The following is a 22,769-nucleotide window of genomic DNA, read 5'->3' on the forward strand; positions in this document are numbered from 1 at the left end:
CACTCCCATCTCTAAGTCTGTCTCTTAATCCACATAGCTGGAGCCACCTCGTTGCCCCCTATACTGACATATTAGTAATTATCATGAATATTTCTATAACTCTCTGGGGTTTGCTAAGAACTTATCAAACCTTGTCTCATTTGAACCTCACTATAACACCATGATGTAAGTATTATTATCCTCATTTTACAGATGAACAAATTGAGTTTGAGAAAAGTTAGATGACTTGCTAAGGATCAATCATTACTACTGAGTGTTTGAGATTTGAGTTCAGGTTTTCCTGACCCCAAGTCTACCAATCTATCCACTATATCATCTTGTTCCCATTACAAGGAGTATCCAGAGACTCAGACTGGAAATGGACTGTTCCCTACTTTCATATTCAGCAGATTAATAAAAATACTAGGTGATATTAATAACTTGCATTTCTCTAGTGCTTTTCCCCACAAGTCTGAGAGGCAGGTAATTTAAATATTATTATCATTGTGATTATAAATGATAGGTGATATAATGCTTTAAGATATGCAAAGCATTTTAAGTACATCATTTCAGTTGAGCCTCCCAACAGCACAGTGAGATTGATTTAATGAAAGATGAAAAGAGAGGAAAAGACTTGCCTAGAATCACAATAAATGTCTGAGGTAAAATCCAAATCCAAATCTTCCTGATTTTAAATTTATCAATCTCTCCATGTTGCCTTGCCAAGCAGTGTTGTTTCCAAATAACAGATGAGGAAACTGAGGTTTAAAAAACTGAAAGGAACATACTTATAAATATTTAATTGCTGTGTGTCCTTGGAAAAGTCACTTCATCCTGTTTGCCTCAGTCTCCTCTGTCAAATGAGTTGGAAAAGGAAATGCCAAACCACTTCATTGTCTTCACCAGAAAACCCCAAATTAGGTCATGGACATGACTGAAATGCCTGACCAACAACAAAATGGTCCTAGGAAATGTTAAAGCAAATACTAGAACTTTGAGTTTCAGGCTCAAAATAAAGCACTATTTACAGAATACCACAGTGTACTGACTGCTTATTATATGTAAGAACTATAGGATCCCCAGAAGGACCCTTTGAGGTCATCTAGGCCAGCCCCTGTCATTTGACAGATAAGAAAATTAAGATCCAAAGAGGTCAGTTGACTTGTTCAAACTCTGTGCTAGGTCCTATGGAAGACACAGTGGAATACAGGGACAGTCTGTATTCTCAAGAAGTTTCCAGCTTAGTTCACCTAGCTCCTGTTTTGGGGTGGTGGTGATGGTGGTGTAGGGAATGAGGACAAGTTCTACTTAATGAGGAAAATGGGCTGGTGTGAGCAAATCCATTCATTTTATTCCGGAACATTTGCTGAGGAAAGAGAGCTACCCTGAGGGTTGTTCCCACGAACCCAGGTGAACTTGGGAAGTTGAGGACTTGTCAGCATCAGACTGGAGTATATTGGAGCAAAACAAATTCCGCGTGTTGGACACGTGGAAACTCTCAGAGCCAGTGGTTTATAAATCTGCCAAGTGGCCAGGGAGTAAACACATCAGGGAAGAAACATGGTACAGCTCCCCAGCAGCCGATGCACGCAAACCGAAAACAGACCCTTTGCAGCCATCTGCCTCATGGGAGCCATATGACTAGATTCAAGAAACATGCTTGAGGTGCCGAATAAGATGGGACATCTCGGCAGAGGCTTGTGGGAACAGCCCAGGCATCTCTTCCCTGGGGGAAGGAGCACTGGCTTTGGAGTCAGGAAGACATTCTTCATCACCCACTAATGATCCTATGTTTAAGCAGGGTTAATTAGCTGTTTGGTCCCTGCTGAAAATCAGTATCTACGATATAGGTCTTCTGTTTTTAGGGGAAGCAGATTGCATCAAGGTCTGGTCCCTTAGCAGAGAGGAGATCAGAAGGACAAGCATGGGATATTAGTCAGAGAAAGGCAGCATATTCTTCTCATCTCTGGAAACCAGAAGTTTTGACTAAAGCTGAGAAAGGTTAAGAATTGTTTAATTTAGGACAATGAGAAGGGATTTGGACACATTTATTTGAGCATTGGGGGAGATGCTCTTGAGGAAAGATGGGAAAAGAGGAAGAGAGGAATGGATATTAAACTTTCAGAATTCTGGGAGAAAATAGAAAGGGCCCGATGGAATTGGTGTTGGAAAAATTCCTTTTGTAGTGTAGTTGCTCTTTTCCACAGAATAATGTGAAATTTTGGGGTATTTTTCCAATATGGTTTGGACCCTGCACATTGCTGGTCTGTGTCTCTCAGGAGGTAGCCTGGGGTAGGTCTATAAACCAGATCTCCTTCTAGTAAGTGGGAGCAAAAGACCAGGCAGCTGAAACCACCAGACCAGCAATTGTTCTTGGAATTCTCCAAATGGGGTACAGCCAAACTGATATCTTTCTGTGTTGTGTGAAAACATTTGCTCCCACGCTGGGAATCCAAGTTTCAGCTCAGGGCAAATTTTGCATTTGAGAAAGGTGGGGGAGTGGGGAGAGTCAGGGACCAGATGTTGCTCAGAGCCTTTCACACCTGGTGATGCTAGAATGATAGCCAAAGCTGAGGCCCTGGCAATAATAAAATCCACTTCCCTAAAATCCACTTCTAGGAAGGCCCAGGTAAATTCTTCATCAACCTTTCACTTCAGGTGTTTCTGGAATTGTCTAGTTTAATTTTTTAAAAATACCTTTGGGAACTTTCCCCCTCCCCAAAAGTCCTAATTGCCTTGTGTGCAAGACATATCCTTCTAGGGCAGTGTGTGGTAGTGTGACAGCTTGCAAATGAAACCTGTCCCAGCCAGGAGCCTCCTGAGTGGGATTTCTCTCTGGGCCCCTTTAACCTTCTCCAGGATTTGTTAGGGCACGTCAATGCTGCACAGGAAAGAGGCCCCAGCAACTAAAACTGGGAAGGACAGATCATTCGATGCTGAGAATCCCAGTTGCTTCTTACAAGCTACAAGAAAAGGGGAAGTGAGACCTTAAAGTAGGATGGAGTTCTCATTCTCTCTCTCTCTCTCTCCATGGTCCCTATCTCAATTAGTATCTCAGCACAGAATGTTCTTGGGTCTCTTTCACATAAATCTTTATTCTGGTTGCAGTAGCTTTGACAGAAAAAACAGGGCAAATTTCGTCATGTCTCTCAGAGCAAGATCCCTGTTTCTCATCTGCCCAATTTAGTTCTGGGGGTATGGAAAGAGAAAGTTATAGAAAATATGAACAATTCAATGCATATATTTCTTGGGAAGATTTTGGCCAATTTTCATGGGAGAAAAACTGGTAAAAGTATTTAACTTATGGAAAAAAGAAGAAAGAATTGAAATGTTAAAATATCTATCAGTTTGTGGATTGTAAAAGTGATTTTAGGGTAGGGGCAGGAGAAATGAAAGGCAGTTGGGCAAATTATTGCCGAAGGGGAAAGATACTGGCTGTTGTTTTGTTATTTTTCAGTTGTGTCTGACTCTTTGTGACTGCTTTTGTGGTTTTCTTGGCAAAGATACTAAAGTAGGTGGAAGTTGGAGCCAAGATAGCAGAATAAGTCAGGAACTCTCTGAGCTCTCCCAAATTTATCTCCAAATAATTATTTAAAATGCTTCAATATGAATTCTAGAGGGCAGAACAAATAAAAGGATGGGGTGAAACAAATTTTCCAGGATAAGACAATTTAGGAAGTTAGTAGGAAAAGTCTGTCTCACTAGAGAAAAGGGAGAGCAGAGTCCAGTGTAGGCAGCAGAAGCAAGTCATACCCCAACAAGCTAGACTGCCTCCTTCCCCCAACATAGGCTCAGACCTATAGCTGGCCAGACCCCCTCACCCTAGCACATGTCAGCAGGCAGCAAAGCCCATGAGTGTCCAGTGCAAGAAACTTGGGACAGTTTTCCCTCCATCTCAGAAACTGAACTCAACTTTAGCATAAAGTTAAAAGTTATGAAATAGGCTTGAAAATGAGCAAAAACTTAAAAAAAAGAATCTGACTATAGAATGTTTCTGTGGTGGCAAGAAAGATCAAAACACAAACTAAGAAGAGGACAACAATGTCAAAATAGCTACATGCAAAATGTCAAAGAAAGATGTGAAATGGTGTCAGGTCCAGAAAGAACTTTTTGCAGATCTCAAAAAAGATTTTAAAAATAAATTAAGAGAGGTAGAAGAAAAAAGATTTTAAAAACAAATTAAGAGAGGTAGAAGAAAAATTAGAAAAAAATGAGAATGGTGCAAGAGAATCATAAGAAAAAAGTCAAAAGTTTGGTAAAGGAAACACAAAAAAGGAAAACAAGATGTATAAAAAATCACTAATGTCACTAATGAAAAGGACTCCTTAAAAAGCAGCAAAATGGAAAAGGAGATACAAAAGCTCACTGGAGGAAATAATTCCTTAAAATTAGAACTGGGCAAGTGGAAGCTAATGATTCCATGACACACCAAGAAACAATGAAACAGAATTAAAAGAATGAATAAATAGAAGAAAATATGACATATTGGAAAAATAATTTACCTGGAAAATAAAGGCAAGATAGTTTAAGAATTATTGGATTACCTGAAAACCATGATCACATAAAAAACCTAGACATGTACCATTGCTTGTTTATTTTTTGGTTAGATTTATCTAGTTCTGAGGGGAAAATTGAGGTCTCCCACTAGTATAATTGGAGCAGAGAGACACATATAGAGTAAAGCTAAGGGATTAAAGAAGTATCTGCTATGCTTTAGCTGAAGTAAAAAAAAAAAGAGCATGGGTAGCAATTATGATTTCAGATAAAGCAAAAGCAAAAACAGATCTAATTAAAAGAGATAAGGAAGAGAATTACATTTTGAAAAAAAAAAGTAGCACCAAAGATGACAAGAAGGTCATAGACAATCAATACTAAACATATATGACTAAATAGTATAGCATCCAAACTTTTAAAGAAGTTAAGTGAGTTTCAGGAGGAAATAGATAGTAAAATTATACTAGTGGGGACCTCAACTTTCCCCTCTCAGAAATAGATAAATCTAAGCAAAGAATAATCAAGCAAGAAGTTAAGGAGGTAAATAGAATTTTAGAAAAGTTAGATATGATAGACTTCTTAGAAAACTGAATGGGGATAGAAAGGAATATACCTTTTTCTTAGTAATACCTGGCACCTACATAAAAATTAACCATGTATTAGAGCATAAAAACCTCACAATCAAAAGCAGAAAAGGAGAATTATTAAATATATCCTTTTCATATCATAATATAATAAAAATTACATTAAATTACAATAGTGTAACAAAAATTACAATACATAGTTACATAATATAATACTACAATGAAGAACTATGGAAAGATAGATGAAAAATTAATTGGAAACTAAATAATCTAATCTTAAAGAATGCATGAGTCAAAGTAAAAATCATGGAAATAATAGTTTCATTAAAGAGAATGACAACAATGAGACAACATACCAAAACTTTTGGGATGCTGCCAAAACAGTTTTGGGGAAAATGTATATCTCTAAATACAGATAATAAAACAGAGAAAAAGTAGATCAATGAATTGAGCATGGAGCTAAAAAAACTAGAAAAAGAAAAAATTAAAAATCCCCAAATAAACACTAAATTGGAAATCCTGAAAATCAAAGAAGAGATTAATAAAATTCAAAGTAAGAAAGCCATTGAACTAATAAATAAGACTAAGAGCTGGTTTTATGATAAAAACCAGTAAGACAGAAAAACCACTGATTAATCTGATTTTTTTTAAAAAAGAAAGAATAAAAACAAATTGCCAGTAATGAAAATGAAAGGATGAGCTCATCACCAAAGAAGAGGAAATAAAGCAATTATTAGGAAGTATTTTGCCCAATTATATGCCAATAAGCCTGATAATCTAGGTGAAATGGATGAATATTTTAAAAACACATAAATTGTCCAGATTAACAGAAGAGGAAAAATAATACTTAAATAACCCCACCTTAGAAAAAGAAATTTAACCAGCTATTAATGAACTCTCTAACAAAAAATCACCAGGATCATGGTGATTTAACAAGTGAATTCCACCAAACATATAAAGAACAATTAATTTCAATATTAGATAAGTTATTTGGAAAAATCTTAATGGATACAGAAAAAGTTTATGACAAAATACAATTTCCATTCCTACTAAAAAACTGTAGATCATAGGAATAAATGGAAATTTCCTTAAAATAATAGAGTATCTCTCTAAAACTATCAGAAAGCATTGTAATGGGAATAAAGTAGAAGTCTTCCCAATAAAATCAGGATGAAGCAAGGTTTCCCATTATCACCTCTATTATTCAATTCAGTATTAGAAATGCCAGCTGTAGCAATAAGAGATGAAAAAGAAATGAAAAGCATTAAAATAGGCCAAGAGGAAATAAAACCAACCTTTGTGGCAGAGGATATGTTGGTATACTTAAGTTTTCCTACAGAATTAACTAAAAACTAGTTGATATAATTAGCATCTTTAGCAAAGTTGTAGGGCATACAATAAACCCATATAAATCATCAACGTTTTTATACATTACCAATAAAGTCGAGCAGCAAGACCTGGAAAGAGAAATTCCATTTAAAATAACTGTGCACAATATAAAATACCTGGGAGTCTACCTGCCAAGACAAACCCACAAACTATCTGAGCACAATTATAAAACACTTTCTCCCCAGATAAAATCAGATTTAAACAAATGGAAACAACATTAATTGCTCATGAGTAGGCCAAGCCAATATATTAAAAATGATAATTCTAATTCAATTTATTTACTTATTCAGTGCCATACCAACCAAACTACCAAAAATTTATTTTGTAATGATAGAAAAAATAATAACAAAATTCATCTGGAAGAACAAAAAGTAAAAAATTTCAAGGAAATTCATGAAAAAAAAATGTGCAGGCCTACCTGTACCAGATCTCAAACTATACTACAAAACAGTAATCATCAAAACCATCTAGTACAGGCTATGAAATAGAGTGGTTTATCATTAGAACAGATCACATACACAATACACAGAATTAAATGATCATAGTAATTTACTGTTTGATGAATCCCTACAATGCTTCACTTTTGCTGCTACAAGTACTGTAACCTACTGGCAAGAGCCCCAGATAAAGTATCTGGAGCCCTGAATTCTCATCCTTACTCTTGTCTCTCCTGTTTTCTTTATTTTTTAAGCAAAAAGAGCAAAGAAAACTCTGCCTTATTTTCTTGATTTTTTTGCAATGGCTTTTCCCTAACATAAACAGGGGAATTGATAGTTGTGTTACTTGGGACAAAAAAAAGTTACTTGGGACTTTCTTGGTTTTCCCATTTGGAAACTAGGATAGTAATACCTGACCCTGCTACCTCAATGAATTGTGCAAAGAATAAAGAGAGGCTTAATAATGAAATAATAGCCAATTCTGACTTTTGAGCTCTAAACCTAGTCAGATGCTAGCTGTGTGACCCTGAGTAAGTCACTTTTATGTCTAGGTGTTTGTAGCAGCCTCACAGAGTTTATCTCCTAAGTTACTGGTGCATTGGAGATTCATGGAAGGAGTTAACCTTATGAAATTTCAGATCTTTTCTGGGTCTGTAAAATGAGACGATGAGTATGAAAACATTTTGCTCATCTGTTATACATTACACATGTAAGGGATTAGTTTGATCTGAAAAAAATGGGAAGGGGATAAAAACTTTGAATTTATTGGGGGGACAACAGAGAGCCCCTTGGCTCATCTCGGGATGAGTTTCCTCTTTTTTCTTCCCTTCTCATTTTCCTTCCTTTTCTCAGGGTCTGCTCTCCGTCTTCTAAACAGAAGCAGAGCCTATTGCCATTTTTTTTGTTACTTATTGTCTCTCTTCAATGAGAGAAACTAGCTCAAATATCTTGTTTTATTGTATGCCCATTGAGTCTCCAAAGAACTTATGTTATTACCGTTACAGGGATGATCTTTTGGTGACAAGACAGTAACTGCTGGAAGACTGGGATATTTGTAAGGACTTTCAGAGAGGGTGAATTTTGATAGATTTTTATAGGTAAGAAGACTTTTTAAGGTCAAATGGTTTTTGTTGGATCTGAAATTTCATAAGAAGTCACCAGAGAATAGGTTGAGAACCAAAGACAAGTCATTATAATAATAAAGGCAACTTTACCATGACCTCAGATCAACTGAGGTAATTTATGTAAAGCACTTTGTAACCTGAAAACCCTATAAATAAAAAGCTACATTATTATTATTATTATTTTCTAACGTGACAAATCTAATCTGATGGAGGGTGGTTACTTTCATGTTTGGGCAGCTTGTCAGCAAAAACTAAATTATTCTGCCTTCTTTTACCCCTTCTCCTCTCTCCTCTCCTCTCCCATGCCCCTGGAAGAGTGCAACTTTGCCTCACTTAAATCCAATTCGTGCATGAGTCAAAACATCACTTTGTGATACCATTGGTCTTCTTCAAAAATGAAGGATGAACAACATCTCCTCTCCCATTAGTTGTCTCTTAAATTTCTCTCTTTTAAGTAGGTTGTACATTCCTTGGAAGCGTGGTTTAGTGGAAAAAGGATTGGATTTGGAATCAGTGAATGTGGGTTTAATCCTACATCTGTTACCTACTAGGGAGTGTGTGTGTGTGTGTATTTGTGTGTGCTTGAAAAATTAATTTAATCTACCTAGACCTTAGTTTACTTGTCTGCAAAATGAAAGAGTTGGCTTACAGTTGAGATGGTGAACACTCTCTGACTGTAGCTCAAATAAGATGAAAATGTAATTAGAAAATGATTAATGAAATAAACAAAAATATAATTGAATATAACTTTAAGATATGGTTTTCTAAGTCATTAGATTGGATGCAAGGATTTTTATGTATAATTTAGGAGTTCCTATTTCTATTTGAGTTTGATTATCACCAACCCAGTTGATCACCAAGATCCCTTTCACTGTTAAATCTGTGATTCTTCCAGGAAAACATCCTACACAGTTACAGAAATATTGTGGAATGATCAAATGTGATTGGTTTAGCTACTATCCTCAGTACTATGATCCAGAACAATTCTGAAGGACTTATGACAAAGAATGCTCTCCACCTCCAGGGAAAGAACTGTTGGAATCAGATGGATGCAGATCAAAGCATGCAATTTTCCACTTGTTTATCTGGGTTTGTGTTTTGGGGTAAATGAACAATATGGAAATATGTTTTGTGTGATGATACAGATTGAATTGCTTGTCAGTTCTGGGAGAGGAGAAGGAAGGAGCCAATTTGGATCATCTAACCTTAGGAAATTTATATGGAAATTCATTATTACATGTAATTGGTAAAAAAAAAAATCTGTGATTCTTAGGAACAGAAACCTTTCTCTTCTCCTGACCTCTGACTATCTTTTCAGCACCCGGGAGAGTGCTGTCTTCCTATAAGCTACACAGACATTCAGACATACTATAGTAAAGTCGCAATTATGTATCTTATAGCTTTGCAAGCGTGAGAATGCAAAAACCTCAGGTTATTTGATTTTTATAGGAATCACAAGAGTGAATATAGATTTTTCTTCCTAATTATAACTTTCTGAAGCTGATAACTGAAGTTATTTTACATTCTCTGTGTTCCTAATGGCTAACAGGGGGAGAGGGAGTGGTTTGGACATTTATTGAAAAAGCAAATTCAGGATTGCTGTCTTTTAGTTGTCTTAGTTGTGTGACTCTCCGTGACCCTATTTTTTTAAACCCTTACCTTCTGTCTTGAAGTCAATACTGTGTATTGACTCCAAGGCAGAAGAGTGGTAAGGGCTAGGCAATGGGTGTTAAGTGATTTGCCTAGGGTCACACAGCTGGGCAGTGTCTGAGGTCAGATTTGAACCCAGGACCTCCTTTCTCTAGGCCTGGCTCTCAATCCACTGAGCTACCCAGCTGCCCTATTTGGGGTTTTCTTGACAAAGATACTAGAGTGGTTTGTCATTTCCTTTTCCAGCTCATTTGGCAGAGGAGAAACTGAGACAAACAGAGTTAAGTGACTTGCCCAGGGTCATAAGCTAGTAAGTGTCTCAAATTAGGTCTAGCCCTGTGTTATATCTACTCAGCCATTTAGGATTAGAAAACAGAAAATCAGAAGAATCTGTCAATCAGTGATAACTCACTCACTCAGGGAAAACTGGGAATTGGCTACAATGTGGTAATTGAAGCAACTGACACAGAGGATGTTTCCAAAAAGTTTAATAAATAATGTTTTTTTTTAACTGTATAAACTATAAATACACCATGCAAACCGTATAATTTAAAATAATTTACAGGCTGAGGTAGGGAGGGGCCTAGGAGAGTGCTGGAGGGCAGGGGGCCGAGGGCTCTCTCTGTCCAGGTCAGGGTCTGCCGGTCTTCCTGCTGAGCACGCACACACAAGCGGTGTCGATTCGGATGAAGCGCCAGGCAGCCTGCTTGCCCTCCATGGTCAGGGCTTTGACGAAGGTGTGTGTGGTGGTACAGTATGAGTTCCAGTGCTTGGAGTCAATGCCTCGACACCCACTGGACACGGGTTTGGGGTCCCTGCACTTTGTCTCGAAAAAATACTGTTTGAAGACGTTGTTGTTGATGTTGACCTCCGGGAGCACCGTCACCTCCTTGCCCTTGATGTCCGTGGCGGTGTTCTTGTCCCCGACCCACACGCTGACACTGTCACACACCGAGAACTCGCCCCGGTGGAAGACGGGGTGGGCTGACCGCTTGCCCCGGTGAGTCCGGTTGAGGGGGGCACTGTCATCAGCAAAGTCCACGTCCTGAGCATCCGCGATGACAGGTGGGGGCTGGGTGCTGAACAGCACCCGGGGTGAACGCAGTCGCCTCTTTTTAAAAAGCTTGGGGTCCACAGTGATGTTGAGAGTCTGCTCGGCTGCCCTGCTGCCTACTGTCCCAGCTGGGGAGCTGTGGGTTGTGTGGGGAGCTGTGTTGGGGTCGTGTGGGGGCTTAGTCCGGTGGGGTTGGGGGATGGAGTGCCCTGCTGAACCATTGTCTTCTGTCTGGGGTGTTGCCTGTATGCCGATCAAGAAAGCTGTGATCAGAGCGTAGAACAACATGGACATCACTCTGTGCACCTGGAATGGAACAAAAGCGAGATTCTTACATGGATGGTCCTGGAGACCCCAGTTACCTTTTCAACAAGCATCAGGAGCCGCCTCCCCCAAAGGGACGTTGTCTCAGTAGCCTGTGGAGTGATCTATCTATAACTTTGCCCTTTTCTAGGGCAAACTCCCCACTTTATCTGCCTCCTTCCCCATGTCTCAGCACAGATTACATTCTAAATCTTGGATGGATTTCATTCTCACCTCCAGGTCTTAGAATTCCTTGTTTCCTTCAAGGCTTACTTTATATACCTTCTCCTATGGAAATTCATTCCTGATCCCTCTAGTAATAATAACTACTAACACTTATAGAGTATTTTAAGGTTTGCAAAGTACTTTACAAATATTCTCTCATTTCTTCAATTATACATAGAAACAATTTTTGACAATCGGTTTCTGACATTTTGCAATTCAAATTCTCTCCCTCCCTTCCTCCCTCTCTGAGGTGGGAAAGAATCTGGTCTGGGTTATGCTAGTGTTTTCATGCAGTACATATTTCCATATTTCCTATACCATGACAGAAGACACATTAGATTCCTATTATTTTTTACGTAAGTAAATTCCAACTACAAAAAACATAGATGGCAGATTTGGATGAATGCAGAGCAGGATATTCACAATTAGCATTGATTCTTGCCAATGGGTCCCATTAGCCACATGTAAAGTTTTGTCAATTGTTTTAATTTTCTAAATAACAATATATCATAAAGCAAATAAAGTGAAAGATGTCATGCTCTGATCTGCAGTTGGATCTCAACAGTTCCTTCTTTGACTGGGGGAAGCATTTTTTTTTTATCATGAGTCCCTTGGGGTTATCTTAGAACCTTGTTTTGCCGATAATAGTTTAGTCATTCATAGCTGATCATCACATAATATTTCTATTACTGTATATTTTGTTCTTCTTGTTCTGCTCACTTCACTTTGCATCAGTTCATATAAGTCTTCCCAGGTTTTTCTGAACTCATCCTATTCATCATTTCTTATGGTGCTATAATAGTATTCCATTGCAACTTGTTCAGCCATTCCTCAATTGATGGACACCCCGACAGTTTTTAATTCTTTGACACTATAAAAAGAGTTGTTAAAATATTTTTGGACAAGTAGGTCCTTTCCCCTTATCTCTGATCTCCTTGAGTTACAGACCCAGTAGTGGTATTGCTGAGTCAAAGAGTATGTATAATTTTTTGGCCAGTTGGGCAAGTTTCTATATTGCTCTCCAGAATGGCTACGTTAGGTCACAGTTCCACTGATAGTCATTTTATTTCAATCTTCATAGTCCTATGTTACTATTTCCCTCATTTTACAGAAGAGGAAACTGAACCACAGGGAAGGTAAGTACTTGCCCAGGGTCACACAGCTAGTAAGTGTCTGAGGCAGGATTCAAACTCAGATCTTCCTAATTTTAAGTCCTGTTCTGTATCCACTGCACCACTTGGCTGCCTCTAGACTTGTCATTTATAAAAGTTTTTGTTATGGTCCCCTCTGATGGACTGATAAATCTATGGCAGTCTTCTCAGAATAATGCTTTTAAATGCATAAAATGAGTGGGGTCACAAAGAAAATTAATTATATTGGCAAAGAACTAGAAATTGAAGGGATGCTCATCAATTGGGGAATGGCTAAAGTTGTGTGCATGATTGTGATGGAATTACTACTGCTCTGCAAGAAATGATGAGCAGGTTCATTTTGGAAAATCATAGAAAAGCAACATGAAATTATGAAGTGAAATGAGTAGAACCAAAAAACATTATATGGAACAACATAAATATTGTTTGAAGAATGTCTTGTGTCTGTCTACTTCCAAAGAAGGAACTGATAAATAGAAATAAGCAAGACATAGTTTTATATATGCACATCTTTTTTGTCAAATGATGCTTTATCTAGTGTGAGAAGGGGAGGGATGAATGTAAAAAATAAATAAGTAAATTTAAATTTAAAAAGAGAAATAGTTGCCCCCCCAAAAGTTCATGGACCCCAGATTATGAACCCCTTCTACAATATGTAATGTATATATATTTTTCATATATACATATATGAATATATATTAAATCCTTGCCATAGAATCAGTACTAAATATTGGTTCAAGTCAGAAAAGCAGAAAGGGCTAGGCAATGAGGGTCAAGTGACTTGCCGAGGGTCACACAGTTAGGAGGTATCTGAGGTCAATTTGGAACCCATGACCCCCTATCTTCAGGCCTGGCTCTCTATTCACTGAGTCACCTAAATGCCCCCCCTGTATATACTTCTAATAATGACAGTTGACATTGAACAATACTTTAAAGATTGCAAAGAGCTTTGTAAACATTACTTCATTTGATCCTCACAAGCTGTAAGATAGGTGCTATCTGTACCCCCAAATAGTACATGAGGAAACTGAGGCTCAGAGACATGAATTGATTTGCCCAGCTTCACAACAGATTACATGAGGTAACATTTAAACCAGGGTCTTTCTGTGTACAAGGGCCAGCTTGTTTTTGGTCTTGTTTTTGTTTCCCTAGAGCCTCGTATAGTGCCTTTCTTATTGTTGGTTTTTAATAAAGGCTTGTGAACTGTACAGGATTATGTAAAAAGCAAGGCATTTACCCCAACTCTTGGGGGAGGCCATCATATTCTTGTATATCCTAAGTTCTTGGTCATCCCAAGGTCTACTGTAGGTCATGCTGGGAACAAGGGATGCTACTGGTGGTCAGCGCAGACGGAGGAGTCAGGGACATTTCTGTGGCTTGTCGGCTGTGTTTCCAGCACTCTTCCCACAGACCATAAAAGCTCTTAGACAACCAGAGTCACCAGATTGGGTTATTTGGGATTTGAGCTGTTTGTATTAAGAGCATTCATTTCCAGAGTTGGGACAAGGCTTGTGTGTTCTTGGGCAACGTTTGAAACTTGCATCCTCCATCTTCTCCCACCTCTTCAATGGAGGCTTTGAGCTTTCACTATCATAGGTCTTCCTCACCTTATGAAAAAATGAATGCCTGTCTGTTGTGGAGAGAGAAATTTTCTAGTGGCATTTACTTTTTAAAAACCCACCAAACCTGAGAACTGTCTCTTATTGTTCTCCTCTTTTCTATTTGGTCCTAGGCAGCTCATACTTGCCTTGCCTTCTAAGCCTGGTCCCTGCAGACATGTGTGTGTCTTATGGGGCCAGCCCCCTTACCCTCAGGGAGGAAACCTGGCATTTTCCCACAGCCTGGAGCTGGGGATGTGACAAAGACTCTTTTTACTGTCTGTCCTGTCCCTGGACTTGTTTTACTCCAGGGCTCCGAAACACTCATGGGAGGTCATTGGTTCCATCCATATTTCTGACCCTCAATGCTATAAGGGTCCTGTGTTCCTACCTGCCACTCTCAGGATAGAGCAGGAGTTCTTAATCTTTTTTTGAGGGGGGGTCATGGACTCTTCTAGCAGTCTGGTGAACCTTATGGACCTCTTCTTGGGAGGATAATTTTTTTTACATTTAATTTTATTGATTAAGAAAAAATTTCCATGGTTCCATGATTCATGTTCTTTCTCTCCCCTCTTCCCATCCCTCTCCCATAGCCAATGATCAATTCCACTGGGTTTTTCATGTGTCACTGATCAAGACTTATTTCCATATTATTGATATTTGCACTAGGGTGATCGTTTAGAGTCTACATCCCCAATCATATCCCCACTGACTCATGTGATCAAGCAGTGGTTTTTCTTCTGTGTTTCTACTTCCACGGTTCTTTCTCTGGATGTGGTTAGCGTTCTTTCTCATAAGTCCTTGGGAGGATAATTTATTCCCTGCATTCATAAACATTAGTTAGAGGCTAGTGAAAATAAAGTTGTGTGCAAGTTTATAGACTCACTTTGCCCCTGAAATCTATACATGGAGCACAGGTTAAAAAGCCCTGAGATAAAACTGTGTGCTAGATTGCAGAGCTGAAGTAACCATCAGCTTCAGAGATACATACCCCCTTCTTCAGAGTGCTTGGTCCACATCCCAAGAATCAGTTTCTATCTCTGTCATAACCATCTTCTTGGACTATACAGTCTCAAGTTCAATCCATCAGAACCAATCTAAACCCAGCTCAGAGACAGGCTCACAGATTCAGAGATGGAACAGATATTAGAGGCTATTCAAATTCAGTATTCTCCTTTTTACAAGTGTGGAAACTGAGGACTACAGAGAATGAATGACTTGGTCAAAGCCAGATAGGTAGTAAATAACAGAGAAGAGATTATCAGAGGTCCTCTCCCTCTAAATTAGTCTTATAAGTGCTCTTAACTCTTTTCACATTGATTTTCTTGATTAGAGTTGCAGAAACTGGGTTAGAAGGGACCTTCAAAACCATCCTCTTCATCTCATACCTGACAAGGGAATCCTCCTTACAACAAAACTGACATCAACCAATCCTACCTGCCTGGTTGGTAGGAAAGTCAAGTGGTTATTACTCCTGTTTGAAAGATGAAGGAGCTGATACATGGAGAAATTAAGTAACTTGCTTAGAGTTATGCCCAGATAGAATGAGTGTCAGAGCCTGAGAGACGGTTCAGATCCCCTAGTGTTCTTTCCACTGAACTACCCTGCCCTTCACAAGTCAGTAACTCTCTCCATTTATCAGTGACAAAGAAAGGATGTGATTCACTCCCTTTTCTGCCCAGAGCAAACATCCTGCTGCATTCAGAGTGGTTGTGAGCTTCTTATTGGGAAAATTAACCAATCCTAGAGATAGACATACCAGCTGAGCTCCAAGGCTTCCTGTGGAGGGAGCAGATGCTATAGAGACAAAACAGACTCAGATAAACCCTGGGTCCTTGTTCTTCTGGGTGCTGCTGGGCACACTTCTCCTGCTCAACTACCCCTGTCCCCTCTGACCACTCAGCCTCTTCTCATTTCACTCAAAAACCTAGGTTTCTGCCTTCTCCCTCAGGGCTCAAACCCAATAGGACATTCTTTATCACACCCTCCATAAAGAAGTTGACCCATGAAGGAAGAGGACTTATCTCTTAGCTCTGGGATGGGAATGGCATGAGAAAATCTCCCTGGAATCCACTGGCTTCCATTCCATTCCTTGTTTCTTTACATCCTCCTGACCCAGTTCAGTTCATTGGCTTTTAGTTATCAATAAGACTTTTTAATGTATCAAATCGTATATTAAAATGTCAGGATGCTGAATTTCCCCTTCAGGATTCAACTTTTTTCTTATATTCCAGTTTTTTTTTATTAGCTTTGTGACTATGGGAGAGTTCCTGGGTTCAAATCTGGTCTCAGACACTCCCTAGCTATGTGACCCTGGGCAAATCACTTCAACCTCATTGCCTAGTCCTTACTGCTCTTCTGCCTTAGAAACAATACACAGTATATATTCTAAGATGGAAGATAAGAGTTTGGAAAAAAATAGCATCCTTCTGATTCACATTTTTCTCACACGTAACACTTTCCCCAAGTGCCTCCTGAGACTGTTGTGAGGAAGTCATTTTGTAAACCTGAAAATATCACATAAATGCACTTATCTTATGACATCTAATAACAATAATAATAGCTAGGATTTATATATCACTTTGCAAAATTCTTCATATATGTTATCTTATTCAATCCTCATGAAAACCCTGGAAGTTAGGTGCTATTATCTATTACCCCGTCTTACAGATAAAGAAACGGAGATGGAGAAAGTATAAGTAACTTACTCTGGATTGCATACCAAGTACGTCTTTGAGGTAGTATTTGAACTCAGATCTTCCTAACTTTGGGCAGTTAGGTGGCACAGTAGATAGAGCACTGGGCTTGGAATCAGAAAGATTCATTTTCCTGAGTTCAAATCTGATCTCAGACACTTATTAGCTGTCTGACCCTGGACATGTCACTTCACTTTCTTTGCCTCAATTTCTTCATCTGTAAAATGAGCTGGAAGACCAGTTCAGTATCTTTGCCAAGAAAACTTTAAATGGTGTATGAAGAGTTGGACTTGACTGAAAACAACTGAACAACAATTTCTTGATGTCATGTCTGCCATTCCATCTTCTATGACACCTATTATATATCACCTTCATTGAATTCCTTCTGATGCTTTGCTCTTAGGAGTGGAGGTGACCCTGGGAGCTTAGGGGCTGTGCCAGTGAATAGCAAATTCCAGTAGTTCCTACCAAGCTTGAAAGGTGTTGGGTTTGTGCCCAGGAACAGACTGTATGTCTACGATCCAAGGGCTAGCTCGCTAAGTCCAGAAAGACTCATCCCCAGGGACCTGGTCATTGCATGATAGGCTTTTTTTATTTTTGCTACAGCAACTCATGAAGATCATCTCCTAAGGGCATGGGGGTGGGGTGCAAACTGTCTGCAGGATATGCATTTGCATTCATGAAATTAGAGATCTTTAATTTTTATGGTCATGATGATAGGTTTCTCTTATTACACCCTCTCTTCCCTAGTAAAATATGTAGGGACCATGTGTTATTCACCAGATTACAAATTTTGAGCTAAAAGGGGCCTTGGAGGCCATTTAGTTCAATCCCTCCATTTACCATAAGGAATCTGAGGCTAGAAAGATTAAGATTAAGTGTCAGATTCCCAGGTCACACAAGTAGAAATAACAGAGGCAAAATTTAAACCCCAGACGTCTGATTTCAAAGCCATCTCACAAAGACTGGCATAGGACCATGCAAGTTGGTAGGTGCCCTTGAAATATATCAAAGAATTGGAGATGAGTTTAGGGACTAGAGTAAATCATTGCCTAATTTCTTTTTGGTCATAATCTGATTACCTCCAGATTTCATCAGGGATGCAAATAATAATTTTGTAATAAGAATGTCCTAGAAACACCTGTGGTGGGCACAAAATAATGTAACCAGGGGCAAAATGGAATGGGGTGGGGAGATTGTCAGATGGGGCCATGATGTCTGCAAATAGGACAGTGAATGCCCCAGTGTGTATACACATTCTGTGCAAGACACAGATTCTTATCTTGGGTAACTTGGGCAGATTTTTGGGAAAACAACATTCCAACCAGTTGTCCTTTTCCTTCTCCATTATCATTCTTCAAACAAGTCTGATTTGGCTTTGATACTGGAGCACTGTCTGGAGTACAGTGTTCAGTTCTCTCCTTAAAAAAAAAAAGACATTGGCAAAGGGGACAGCATCAGAGGGAGGGGGTTACGAATCTTTTTTTTTTTATCAGAGATCCCTTCAGCAGTTTGGTGAAGCTGAGGAACCCCGTCTTGAAAATAGTTTTTAAATATACAAAATGAAACACAGCATTACAAAGGAAACAAATCATGTTATGTTAATGTAATACACAATTTGTATGTAATTAGTATGTAATTTTCCACCATCCAAGCTTGTGGATACAACAAAATAAATACATGGGGACCAAATTAAGACTTTCTCAAAGAACTGAGATGGTGAAGGAACTGAATTCCTACTATATGAAGTACAGTTTGGAGGAAGGTCTTAGGATGGGGTGACTTCAGAAATGTGCTTGTTAAGTTTTCAGTGTGTGGGACTTGACACCATGAAATCCCCAAACACTATAAATTGAGAGTAGGTTTATTGTTTTGTTGATTGTCTAGGCTTAAGAAAGTGATGGACAAAATACTAATAATGCTGATTAAAGTTGTGTGTTTATACACACAATTTCTCTCCCCTATCCCAGGAGCGGGTTGTTAAACAGTAACAATACATGTCTAGGTGACTGTTTTCAAGTATTTGAATGGTTTTTGTGTGGAATGGGGATAAGACTGCTTCTATTGCCGTTCCACCTCCAGAGACCCAACCAAGGGAAGAGCAGGCTCTTTGCAATGGCTGAACAAATTGTGGTATCTGTTGGTGATGGAATACTATTGTGCTGAAAGGAATAACGAACTGGAGGAATTCCATGTGAACTGGAACAACCTCTAGGAAGTGATATAGAGGAAGGAAGGAGGGAAAGAGGGAGAGAAGAGGGAAAGAAAGAATGAAAGAAAGAATGAAAGAAAGAAAGAAAGAAAGAAAGGAAGGAAGGAAGGAAGGAAGAAAAGAAAGANCATTGTACTTGGCAATTGAGAAGGTCCCTTCTAATGCCAGATCTATGATTCTATGATCTCTCTGTCATAAACAGCCATTGACTTGCCAGCACTCTACTCTACAGTCTAGGTTTTTAAGTCTTTATTGAAGATATCTACACATAGTTAGAAGTGCTTAATATTATATACTAGATCCTGACTTCCTATTTCTATGTGTTTATTTGTTTATTTTTTTAGCTATCTATCTAGCTATTTATCTGTCTGTCTGTCTGTCTGTTTATTTATTTATTTGTTTATTCAGCAATTCATTCATTCATTTACCTATTTGTTCCTTCCTTCCTTCCTTCCTTCCTTCCTTCCTTCCTTCCTTCCTTTGCTTGTTTCTTTATTTAAAGCCCTTACCTTCCATCTTGGAATCAATACTGTGTATTGGCTCTAAGGCAGAAGAGTGATAAGGGCTAGGCAATGAGGGTTAAGTGACTTGCCCAGGGTCACACAGCTGGGAAGTGTCTGAGGCCAGATTGGAACCTAGGACCTCCCATCTCTAGGCCTGGCTCTCAATCCACTGAGCTTCCCAGCTGCCCCCTCTACATGTTTATAACACATCCATTTGGGGCTTTAAATAAGACACCAGAAAATAGATATAATTCAAATTTCATATTCAGAGAACATTATAAATATAATATATAATAATATATGTAATTACCTATAATTTAATGTAAAAAAAAGATAATCCTGAATTTGTAGACATGCTAAAATTTAGAGTTTGATGACATCCAACCATAACAGAAAACCTGTATGAAGTTAGGCATTTCTGACTAACATTTGAAATGTCTCGAGTATTTTTCTCACATGGAGGAAGCCAGAAGGAAGAGAGACTGGTTTTTTACTTCTTATGTTAAAAGTTGGGATAGGAAAAAGTTTTCTTGGGATAGAGACATTGTCCATTTGATATCCCTTATCTCTTTTTTCTGCACAACTACAAAAAATTCTTTAAAAAAAGAAGTCTGTGCTCTTTATTCCAGAGATATTATTCAGAAGTCATGGTTGAAAAAGAAACATTCTCTCCGTGGTTGGTGGTAAACAATGGAAGGAATCATATTTGTTTGTTTGCTTATTTAAAGCAAAATAAAATGATGCACCAATGATCACTGGTCACCTGCTCCATCCATCAACCTGGGGCCTACCAAGGCCTAGCTGTGAGAGAAGCAGCTTGGATGAATGACTACAATCATCATTGACTCTGGAGTCAGGAGATCTAGTTTCAAATCCTATCTCTAGTATTTACTATCTTTGAGACATTGGACAAAAGAGGACCTTGGTTTCTTCATCTGGATAATGAGAAGGTTGGAAAAGATATCTACTGATGCTTCTTCTAGTTCTAAAGCTATGCTCCTATAAATTAAGCATTTTGTTTACCTTGACCCACCCTGGGATGGAAGAAAAATGACCCAAAATGAAGAGGCAGGTCAGAATGCCCCAGTGGCCTGGTCCTAGCTCCTTAGATCATCTCCCCATTATTCTGTCTGGAAGAGGCACCATCTCCCTAGCTTTGCAGCTGACTGGTCAGTTTAATCAGCACACTCCAATCATTTACCTGCTCAAAAAGCCTTGGCCAAAAAAAATTTTATCCTGCTATAGAATCATGTCCAAAATCTACCTTACCTGACTAGGTCATGCAACAGCTGGATGGAACTAGGCAACTGGCCCACATATTTGTACAGGGCTTGTGGAACTAATGGCACCAGAGGACTTGGCAAGGATGCTTAATGGGAGGGAATTGTAGACGGGAGTAAGAATTTCTGCTAAAAGAAGATAGGAACCAAGAACTATAATAGTGATTCTCAGACCACAGATTGGACTAAAAAACCATAAAGATTAAGTGTTAGAGGGAGATGAAATTCTTGCTGTTAAATGCAAGTTTTTCTTCCCCTTCCTCTTCCTCCTATCTCTTCTTCCTTTTCTTCTTTATCTGTCTTGCTTTCTCTCTGTATTTTTAGAAAGGTTTAAATCACTTTTAAAATCTTTCTTCTCCTTCTTTTCTTTCTTTCTTTTTCTCTTTCTTTCTTTCTTTCTTTTTTTCTTTCTTTCTCTTTCTCTCTCTCTTTCTTTCTCTCTCTCTCTCTCTCTCTCTCTCTCTCTCTCTTTCTTTCTTTCTTTCTTTCTTTCTTTCTTTCTTTCTTTCTTTCTNTTTCTTTCTTTCTTTCTTTCTTTCTTTCTTTCTTTCTTTCTTTCTTTCTTTCTTTCTTTCTCTTCAAAATTCCCTAATTCAGTACTCCTATTTAAAAACCTAGAAACTGACAGAGTAAGAGTGTGTCTACCTAGCCTCTGATAGCTGAATGAAAACTCAACCAAATATTCTGTGTATTTTGTCCCCGTGATGCCACCACATAAACAAATAGTTAAAAGATACTTAGCTATTTCCTAACTTTTTTTCTGTTTACATCCAACTTTTGTGCCCAATACAAACGTAGCCCAAATACTTTCTGAGAAGAGCATTTAAATGCCTGGGAATTCAGTACGGGTGTCACAAATGCCCAGTTTGTATGTTCTTGGGCAGTTCCCACTCTATTGGTCCTCCCCAGAACACATATGTGTTCACTGAATTAATGGATGAAGAATCCATGATTTCAGTCTATAAGACATAAATCTGGAGATGGGTGAAGGGCAATCTTGGTGGGAGGGTTGGTTCTAGGTGACATAAAGCTAAGGATCTCAAATGAGCCAAGTAAATCCTTTCCACCTGCCAAGGTTGGCTTTGAATGAATGAGACTGATGCAATTGGGCTGTTTAAGAACAAAAGCCCTGAATTCAGACACTAGGCCTGTGGGCTGAAAGTTTGAAGCTGGATGGCTCAGCACCCTTGTGATGCTGAGAGATGTGGCCAGGAGGAAGTCTTCTCCCAGACAGTTTTGGAGATTTCTCCATGTGCATGTGCTCATTAACACAAATGTGATCTCTTACATCCAATTCATAATCTAGGCCCATGTTGAACAGCATTTGAGCTCAGAAACGTTCCTTTTCCTCAGCCTGAGGCTCATTTCACAGCTAACCAGTCTCCTTCTGGGTGTCTTCCCTGCAATGCAAGATGCTGGTGGTGTTTTGGATGATCCCATGAGCTCTTACCTCAGTGTGGCCTGGACAGAAAGCTGCTCCACGGGGAAAGCTTTTATTGGGTCCAGACGCTGAGCTGCGTTTGGGTCCAGCATGCCATCCAGCCCCCCCAGACTGCACAGCCAAGGGCCAATGGAGCCACAGTCCAGGACTCTATGGGAGGAAGAGCATCCATATCAGAAATGAAATTTCATCAGAATCAGAAGTAGGAATTCCTAGTATTCTCAAAGACCCAAATAAGGTTAGATTACCCTCAAAGGACAATTGGACATTTACCTAGTGGCTTGTGATATTACCTAGAACTTTTTATTTTTTTCCTGGGGAGGAGTATGGGTAGAAGAGAGAAGAAGGAACAATTGGTGCTTTGCTCCCCAAAACTCTATCCATTCCTCTGTGGATTGGCTTAGGCAATGTCCTTTGGAGGGAAGGTTTGTCTGTGACCCTCGTTCCAGAATTAATTCCTATGGTTTGTTCTTGGGCATGGTCCATGAGCGCTTTTATACCCAACAAAGTGAGTTCAAATCCAACAACAAATTCATGTGACTGCAGACAGAGGCACCCTTATCAGATGACCAAAATGAAAATCATTTTGTACACTACACATTTGCAGAAATAGAGCCAACTTTGGAACAGTATAATGAGGGTAAATCAA

The 22,769-nt window shown here is 38.9% G+C and overlaps 1 protein-coding gene across 1 annotated transcript; it reads right to left on the reverse strand.

The window, feature by feature from the left end:
* Nucleotides 1-10,130: 10,130 nt before the first annotated feature.
* On the reverse strand, nt 10,131-22,219 carry NGF (nerve growth factor). The gene is made up of 2 exons (XM_044676001.1): nt 22,130-22,219; nt 10,131-11,017 (listed from the first exon to the last, which is right to left on the reverse strand). The coding sequence occupies exon 2, from the start codon at nt 11,003-11,005 to the stop codon at nt 10,289-10,291; it is 717 nt and encodes a 238-aa protein (XP_044531936.1). The 5' UTR covers nt 11,006-11,017; nt 22,130-22,219; the 3' UTR covers nt 10,131-10,288.
* Between the last annotated feature and the right edge of the window lie 550 nt (nt 22,220-22,769).

Source organism: Gracilinanus agilis, chromosome 4, assembly GCF_016433145.1.
Source record: "Gracilinanus agilis isolate LMUSP501 chromosome 4, AgileGrace, whole genome shotgun sequence".
Lineage (NCBI taxonomy): Eukaryota > Metazoa > Chordata > Mammalia > Didelphimorphia > Didelphidae > Gracilinanus > Gracilinanus agilis.